This window comes from Nelumbo lutea, chromosome 6 (assembly GCF_056320005.1).
Source record: "Nelumbo lutea isolate HS-2025 chromosome 6, American lotus-T2T, whole genome shotgun sequence".
In the NCBI taxonomy this organism is placed as follows: domain Eukaryota; kingdom Viridiplantae; phylum Streptophyta; class Magnoliopsida; order Proteales; family Nelumbonaceae; genus Nelumbo; species Nelumbo lutea.
This window is the reverse complement of record NC_142689.1, coordinates 34,420,672-34,429,390: the sequence shown is the minus strand read 5'-3', so window position 1 is coordinate 34,429,390 and position 8,719 is coordinate 34,420,672. Positions and strand designations below refer to the sequence as shown.

At 39.2% G+C, this 8,719-nt stretch overlaps 2 protein-coding genes across 2 annotated transcripts; both read left to right on the top strand.

Moving 5' to 3' along the window:
- The first annotated feature begins 661 nt into the window (after positions 1–661).
- Positions 662–5,016, top strand: LOC148848475 (uncharacterized). The gene is made up of 13 exons (XM_088951682.1): positions 662–990; positions 1,079–1,224; positions 1,360–1,408; positions 1,516–1,665; positions 2,669–2,784; positions 2,892–2,961; positions 3,199–3,289; positions 3,421–3,490; positions 3,617–3,712; positions 3,837–3,936; positions 4,041–4,127; positions 4,368–4,450; positions 4,537–5,016. Exons 1-13 carry the CDS (start codon positions 945–947, stop codon positions 4,684–4,686), a joined length of 1,254 nt encoding a protein of 417 aa, XP_088807808.1. The 5' UTR covers positions 662–944; the 3' UTR covers positions 4,687–5,016.
- Positions 5,017–5,983: 967 nt separating this feature from the next.
- Positions 5,984–7,075, top strand: LOC148848474 (uncharacterized). Its single transcript, XM_088951326.1, has one exon. The coding sequence runs from the start codon at positions 5,984–5,986 to the stop codon at positions 7,073–7,075; it is 1,092 nt and encodes a 363-aa protein (XP_088807452.1).
- Positions 7,076–8,719: the final 1,644 nt, after the last annotated feature.

Below are 8,719 nucleotides of genomic sequence, written 5' to 3'. Positions count from 1 at the left end.
CATCAGAACAAAAGAACAGACCCTTAATGAGCGAGTTCACCAAGGTTGTAAATGTGATGGAGGACCAGATGCACAAAGATATATCGTTAGCCTGATCCAATCACATGACATCAAGACTAATTGGCGTAACCACTAAAGTGTGAGGACTATGTTTGTGCCACAAAAAGCCAAAGGATATAGTTCAACTTAAGAAGTGTGGCTCTGGATTCGCAGCTTCTTATGGTTATGGGGAATAATGGGCCTTGGAGGAGTTGGTTCCTTAAGGGTGGATGTTGTCTTAATCAAAGGGCCTAGTTCTTATTTAGGTTCTTCCTGATCTGGCTTAGTTTTTCCTCTTGAAGGCGGGCCAGTCCCATTCCAGTCAATATGGAAGTGGGTTGGTTGTACCATTATTATGTTCTGCCATTTTCCTTTATGAATAATTGAATATCCACTCACTAATGCAGTTTTTAGCCATCCATTTACATAATTAAACCATCTTAGTTGACTCTTTCATTCATCCTGTCACTATTCTTTGTTTGTTTATATATATTAATACTTTTTTAGTAATTTGTAATTTAATTTGTTAATCTATATTTTCTAAAATTTTTATTGGACATCTTCTACCCTTGTCTAGGCATACAGTAGGCATATATATCCTTCAGTCTTAATGCAGAGACTCGCCACTTATAACCCTTAAAATGAAACTCCTCAATTCAGAAACTCCCCGCTTATAATCCAACCGGTAAACAGAACAAAACGGCATTATTAATGACCGTTAATGTAAGCAACCTTCAAGGTTGCCTTAAACCTTTCGCTCATTGGATGGCTGGCAAAATATCCCTCGAAAAATCCAGTGGGACTAGATGGTTGTTGGTAGAGCTGCTGCTTCTCTCTCGAGTCTTGACAAACCAGACCTTACTTCAATGGTTAAAGCTAAAAAGTTGCACTGAAGATATTTTCTCATGGCTTTGAGCTTCGCCTGCAATGCCTCTATTTTACCTCTACAAGGTTACTCTCTCTCTCTCTCTCTCTCTCTCTCTCTCTGCGTGTGTGTCTCATGTTTATGATTTCATCTATTTTTCCTTCTTTTCTTCAGTGAAAGTGAACAGTAGGAGCACGAAATATCTTCAAAACGTCAGAAATCTCGTAGAAACCATTGGAATTCCTTCGACATCGTCTTCTCCAGACGAATCCCTCCGTAAAGGGAACTGGGTGAAGCTCATCTGCGGAGCTGGCTTTGAGGTTTTGTATAAATTAACCCCAAACCCTTTAATAATATTGAAAGAAACAGAATGAGTAACTGAACAGAATTTAATCTTTTCGCACCTCGGAATAACTCATCGTCTTTTTTTTTTCCCCTTGGAAACTCCCCCTCAGGATGTCGTCGATATTAGAAATCTCTCTCTCGTTTATACTCTCGCTGGAGGTAAATTAACATAAAAGAAAGAACAGAACATCTGCAACTCATTTTCTCTGGATTTTTGTCAATTGATAGAAGTCCGATATTGTTGTTTGGGAATGAAACACTTGCAGTTGATTGCATTGATTGTGCGGCTGATGCATCGGTTGTGAGCGCGGTGAATGAAGGGATCGAAGCAGCAAGAGAGATGTTGGGTTCCCTTCGAAGGCCATGGGTAATGATCAGTGTTAACGACGATGAAGATCTCCACTTCCGGAAAGCTGGTAAGAATCCCTGCCTTCTATGATCACCGATTACGTAACCCACTAAAATCCCCATTACTAATTTAAATACGAACCTTCAATTATACACTTCGTACTTATGTGAAAGGATGGGTCCATGTTGATATACACCGTTTTGCGAAGCTCACATAAATATTGTAGTGTGATTGAGGAACGAAGTTCAGAGATTACTCATTGGTGTGGTGGGAATTCAGTGATTAAGCAGATATATTGCATAGCATTTACTTTGCCAGGATCCTTCTTGAACTGTATTTGGACTCAGCTTTCCTTTTAGGAGTGTGGATTAGGTGTTTGTCTGCCATAGGCGTGTCAATTGTTTTTCCAAATGGCACCTGCAATTGTAAACTCCAATAGAAAATTGGGTTTCATTTCCATGGATTACACTAACTTGATAATATAATTTGGGCAGGTACTGTAAATGATATCACCAAAATTCCCTTTGGTTGTAGGATTGTGCTTTTAAGTCTGTTTGATATCTACTCTAAGAACGCTTATTGACCTAAACAGTCTGATTAACGGTTTTTTTTTTCTGATAAAGCAGTTAGGTCTTGTTCTGCTCCACATAGAAATTAAAAAAAAAAAAAAGAAAAAAGAAAAACAGAAAAGGAGAAGTAGAATGTGTTTGGAATACGAGCAACTGGAGGCCTTTGCTAATGCTTAATAATGAGATCCAAGCTTCCTGTAGTGATCTTTGCAGGGAAGTGGAACCATATTTGAAGAATATCCGCAGATGTCATGATTGAATACTTGTGAGAAAATCTCTGATTGAGTGCCCATGGCGTCATTTCTATGAATCCAGTAAAGTTAAAAATCCGGTTAGAAAATTTTTAGCATGGGAGACCCAGTATTTTGGATTTATTGGTTAACGAGCTTGGAACCAATATGAAAATGCAGTTATGAGGAGGATAATTGCTGGTATAACATTTTCTATTTATGTCAATTATCCCTTGCAAACTCTAATGTTCTTAGATAATTGTCTTGATAGAATTTGATCCTGATGATTGTCCGCTGGATTGTTCAAGACCCTGTGAAATGGTTTGCCCTGCTAATGCCATATCATTAAAGAGGAAGGCATCGAGTGATGGACATGGTAAATTGCAGGTTTGTGAAGTTAGGTAAAACCTTGGAGGTTCCAACTTCATGTCTGTAATCTGTTTCTACCTTAATTTTCCTTTCTCCTGTTGAAGATGAGACATATATACATGTAGGTCGGAGTGATAACAGAGCGCTGCTATGGTTGTGGCAGATGCTTTGGAGTTTGCCCCTATGATAAAATAAGTATGTATTTTTTTTTTCTCTCCCTCTTCATGTGTTAGATAATCAATACTACCCATCCTTACTGAGATAAGCTTGATGCTTGATAATCACTTAGGTCATGTTTAATACCCACAAATTCCAACATCTTTGCAATTAAACCCCTTCAATTTGTAGAGCCTATATTTTTTATTTGAAGAATGTCTATTATCTTTAGCTCTTTATTGTATTTGATGTACTCAATTTTTGTTATTGATTTAGGAGCTGTTACATATGTTAGAGATGCTGCTGCTACATCTCAACTTCTGAGGAGAAATGATGTGGATGCTGTAGAGATCCATACAAATGGAAGGTAAAGAGTCTTCAAGAACTATCATACTTTCAGGGTTGATTTGGTTGCACCTCACATATCTGAGATATCAATGAAATCTAAACAACCAACTGCTGGGAGTTCCTTGTAATTTCAAATTAGCTTTATTTTAGGCAAACAGATTCATTTAAAGATCTCTGGAATAACTTGGGAGATTCAATTAGACATGTGGAGCTAGTTGCAGTAAGTATCCTTTGACACAAATTGATATTAATGGTACTAAATACTGGTAATAACATGCTGATTTCAGGTTGGTAAACAGCATGTTAATATGTAAATGATTGTGACCCAACCTTTCACTTGGTCCAGGTTAGCTTACCAGATGTTGGTGATTTGACTGTATCTGTAATGAAAACAATACACTCAATAATGGATCCTCATCTACAGAGCTACAATTTATGGCAGGTGTGACTCATAATATGTGAAGTGTAAGATTGCCTGCTTGAGTCCTGTTGTATCTGTAAGGATTCATCATAACTAAATATTTCTTTTTAATGTTGCATGCATCTGATATACAATACAACTGTAGTTGGATGGACGCCCCATGAGTGGAGACATTGGTCGAGGAGCAACAAGGGAAGCAATTGCATTTGCTGTTCGTTTGGCTGCAGTAAGAGACAGACTTCATGGTACAGTTTTTTTATTACCATGTTTTTAATGATAGCAACTTTGCAAAGTGCAGTTTGTCTATTGCTCAAAAGTAAGTTTTTCTGTATGCTGTTCATGCGTGTAGGTTTTCTTCAAATAGCTGGTGGCACCAATTCTCATACTGTTAGTGGTTTGAAGAAAGCAGGTCTTTTTCAAACAACATCCATATCTGGTATTTACTCACCCTTCATTATTACTGATAGACACTGGCTGATTTACTTTAGTGGAAGAATTTGGTATACTTTATGCTCGTCGTCTAAAATCCCTATGCTTATGCCACAAGATTTGAGTCAGCCATGAAGGATATTTCTACATTAACCCCATCCTGATGAAGGCATTTTCTCTTTAAGCTGTTTTTACAAGATGCACGCCCATGAATATATTTTAACTTGTCAGATGTACTTTATAATAGGGAATTGGAGGGGAGAGACGTTTACTGTCAATTCACAACAGGCTTTAATTGGTGGGGTAGCTTATGGTGGTTACGCACGAAAGGTCAGTCCATGTTCTTATGTTGAGAACCAGTCTTAACTGTTGTTATATCAGATCATGTTAGTAACCCCAGCTGAACTTTATTACAGATAGTTGGAAGGGTTCTAGCTGAGATGCAGTCTCATCATGGCCTTGCTCACATTGAGGATTATCCCAATTATCTTTTCAAGGCCCTTAAAGAAGCTCTTCTCTTGGTAGGAACTGTCAAATGCTACAATCTACCTTCTCATCTGTTGTAGCTAGCAGCCATCCCCAGCCAGAAGTAGTGCTCCTCATTGTCATTGCCAGGTCGTGTTTGATTTGCACTCAGTGCCCAATACGTTCACAAAAGTTCTGGCTGGAAAGATGTCTTCCATTTCATTCATTCATTAGGTTAACAATACTAGAATTATAGGATCCATTAGTGTATCTTATTTTACAATGCTAATACATTTTATTTTTACTGTAAAGTATGTTTGCCTTGGTACTTCAAAAGTGCAGAGTTCAAACATTGAGGAAGATGTTCGGGGTCCATGTTGATTCCTCTTATGAGATTTTTCAAAAATCACCGAGTTGAAATTGCCTGTTTAGTACCATTGTTGCCATGTCAGATATGATTTCTCGGAAATCAGTTGTGTTTACTGATTTTTGTCTATGGGAACTATTTCCCCTATTCATGTCAGATGCCAGTCCAATTTAATCATCGATTTCTGACTGATTTGTACCAACCAAACAACAAAATAATCAGTGATTTTGGAATCATTGATGTGGTTCTAAGAAATCGGCGTCGATCCCAAACAGCACCAAGCACCAATTTTGCTTAAGAATGTTTCTATCGGGTATCAATTTCATTAAATTGTATGGCTGTGTTTGGTATTGGATTTATTGTAAAACGACATCATTGTATTTTACACTAAAATCGATATAATGTAAAATTTTGAAAATAGTGATGGGTGGAAGAATGTAAAATTTTGCATTAATAAAATCGATATAATTTTTATCGATATAAAACTTTTAGAGTTGATGAGATTTTACATCTATTGTTAATAACATCGATAATAATTATACCCTCTTTTCAAACACATGCAAAATCGAATCGATATAAAATTTGCATTGATTTACATGGCATCCAAATGGAGGCAAAGTAAACCCTAGTTTATCCCTAACATCGATGGGTGTTTTTACAACACCAACACCACTCAAATTCTTATAACCAACCAATTTCTTAATACGTATCCTTGATACGCGTGGTGTATTATGATTGGCCCACTAGTTAGTACGAGTAGAACCTTACATGCTGATGGAAAATCAAACAAGCCCTTACGTAGTACGTATAAATCAACGAGGGAGTAGTAGACTTCCAACGCGCCCATCTGCACACCTTTCAATCATAAGGGTTTGTTCTGCTACTTGGAACCATTTTCCTTCTCCGAAGCAGAAAGGGCGAGAAAAAGCCTCGACGGGGATTACACTGTAGGGGGAGATTAGAGGAGTTACAGCCTGACAGAGAGAAAGCGGGAGAGACTCGATACTACAGTAATAGAGAGAAAGAGAGAGATGAAGGCATCGATTAAGGTCCGAGAAGAGCATCACAACCAGAAGAATCCACTCCTTCGAGCTAAGATCCCAATAAGTGTCTTCGGCTTGCCTTTCATCTCCGGCGTTACCGCTGGCGACCCAACTGACCTCTCCTTCAGCCTCCGCACCAGCTTCCTCAATGGCCCCTCTCTGAAGCTCTCCTATAACCCTAATCTCACCACCACCACCACCACCACCACTGGCCCTTTCTCCCTCTCCCTCAAGTCCGGCGTCGGCCTTTTCGGCTCCCCCAATAATTCCCCTCTCATCATGTCCGCCCATTTCAATCTGTTCGGAAACCCTAACCCTATCTTTTCCCTTCAAATCAAACCCCAATTCGGCGACTTCTCACTCAAAAAGACTGCCGTCTCTGCTTCCCTTCCCAACCCTATCCCCAACCCCAACCCCAACCCTGACCAACCCAAAGAGAACGGTGGGGTTCACTTCGACGGTTTTGCCCCGGAGAGGCCGCCGTTGGTTTGGAGAGACTTGACTGAATTCCAGGGAGCCGATGGCTTCTTATCTGGAGTGGCTGTGACGGCCAAGACGTTGCTGCCGGTGACCAAGCGAGCCGTGATAAAATTCCGGTGGGGGGTTAATTTTCCTACTGATTTTGGCGGGAAAAAGAGGCTGCCTTTTCTCACGGTTGACAAGATTGGAATCGAGCGGGTTGAGGAGGAAGTGGAGATGAAACCGAAGAGCAACACCAGCCACGGTAAGGAGGGGGATTTGGAGATGTTGAAAGGAATGTGTTTGTGGATGGGAAGAGAAGTGGAGGCTCTACAGAGAGAAAACAGAGCGATGAAGGAGAGCTTAGAGGAGATGATGAGAACTGGAGTTCAGCTGAGAAACCATAATCGTCGAGAAAGCAACGGTGCCGGATTGAAGAAATCATCACCATTATCTAATGAGAATTCTACCGAATTTGAGCGGTGGAGGAACAAGAAGAATGGCGGAGGGGAAGAGAATGGTTGGAGAGAAATGAAGAAATCTAATGGTGGTTCCGAAATCCAGGCAACAACCGACGTCGGAGAGGAATTGAAGAGAGCTATCAAGGCTGCTTCGTCGTAATTTGTGTCAATTGGGTTTGTTTTAACTCTTTCAACATTTTCAGTTTCATTATTTTTAATATCTTTTGTTTAAAGTTTTCTTTAATTTTTTTCCCTTTCTCTTCCTGTTCTTTTCTAGCAACCTTGTGTAAAGTTACATGTAATTATTAGAAGTTGATTTAGTTTTGGAGGAGCTTCTAGCAGTAAGCTGTGTTCGACGTATGCTTCCCATGGTGGCTCCGTGGCAATGCAGATATCACACGAATAGACCTGCTGACATTTTTTCTTGTAGTTTCTTTCTTTCTAAATGTTAGATGGATTGATCACTTGGAAGAAGAAGATCAAACTAAGAAAGCTTTGTTTGCTGGGGACAGACACTTGGCATTTGGCACTATTATTTAATGCTTTTAGGCATTTGCTACTGATCAACAAAGAATACATTTTATGGTTGAGCCTCCATGAAGTTGAAGATTCGTTTTGGAGGTTAATAACACTGATTTTTTCTTAATTTGGGATGTGGTAGAACTTACTGTTCAGGTTTTTAGCGCATTTACTTCTTACCAAGTGAGATTATGATTCCTTGGTCTGCTTTTGTGGCATCTTCATCAATAGCAGATGATGCAGCTCCTTGACCTGATTTTGGTGCCTCTTCTTCAGGTGGCTGAAATTCCTTGGTCAGGGTTTGGGAAAGCTCCTTCACTAGGGGATTGTATAATTGTTTAAGCAGGTTCTTGTATAGCTTCTTCATCAGAGTATGGTGTATTACCTTGCCTAGGATTTAGCTGGTCTTCACTAGGTCATGGTCTAACTTCTTTCCTTAGTCAGCTTTTGGTGCACTTCCATGTTCCATCAGGAATTGTGCAACTTCCTCATCATGGTTTGGTGCAATTCCTTTACTGTGGATTGCCCAACTCCCTTACCAGGGATCTCTGTATCTCTCCCTAAGGCGGAGGTGCACTTTCTGCCTCTTCTATCATAATCAACTAACATACCAACTGAGCCACCCCTCAGTTGGCCATAGATTTAAAGCATATTAAGTCTTTATAGGCAGAGAAAGAAATAGATTTTCACTTTGTTATTTTATATTTTTCCCAAAATTATTTAGGAAATTTGTATAGATCTACTCATAACATAAAAAGAATTTGTGATTTTCAACACAAAAGTGCAAATCAATATAGATTTCCCTATCGAGTTTTCAAAGATACAATACAATGTGCCTTGTATTGGAAGTATAGTATCGGAACTTTAAACCTTAGATAGAACTACTACTATGCCATTCTAGATGGTGCCCTCTCAAAGTAGTGTCTTTCTCTCACCAAAAGTAGCATCCATCTCATTGTCATATACGATGCTTTCCACAAGGCCTCTCTAAAAGTCGTTGATGTGTTCATGGCCATTATCAAAGCTCATTGCAGAGCCAAAAAAGGCACCATACCATAGGGATTAAGCAGTATTCCTTCTTTAAAGGTGTAAATTGGGTATTGATATGTTGTGTCAACACACTTGAGATCCCAAAGCCAATAAAGATAGAGAAAATTTCTAGTCCTTACAACATCAACAAACAAGAAGGTTGTCATTGCCATCACCCATCAAAAGAGTTCTAGTAATTATCTTGAGTATGATTTTTTAGTGATCAAAAGAGTTCTAATAATTATCTTGTTTGGCC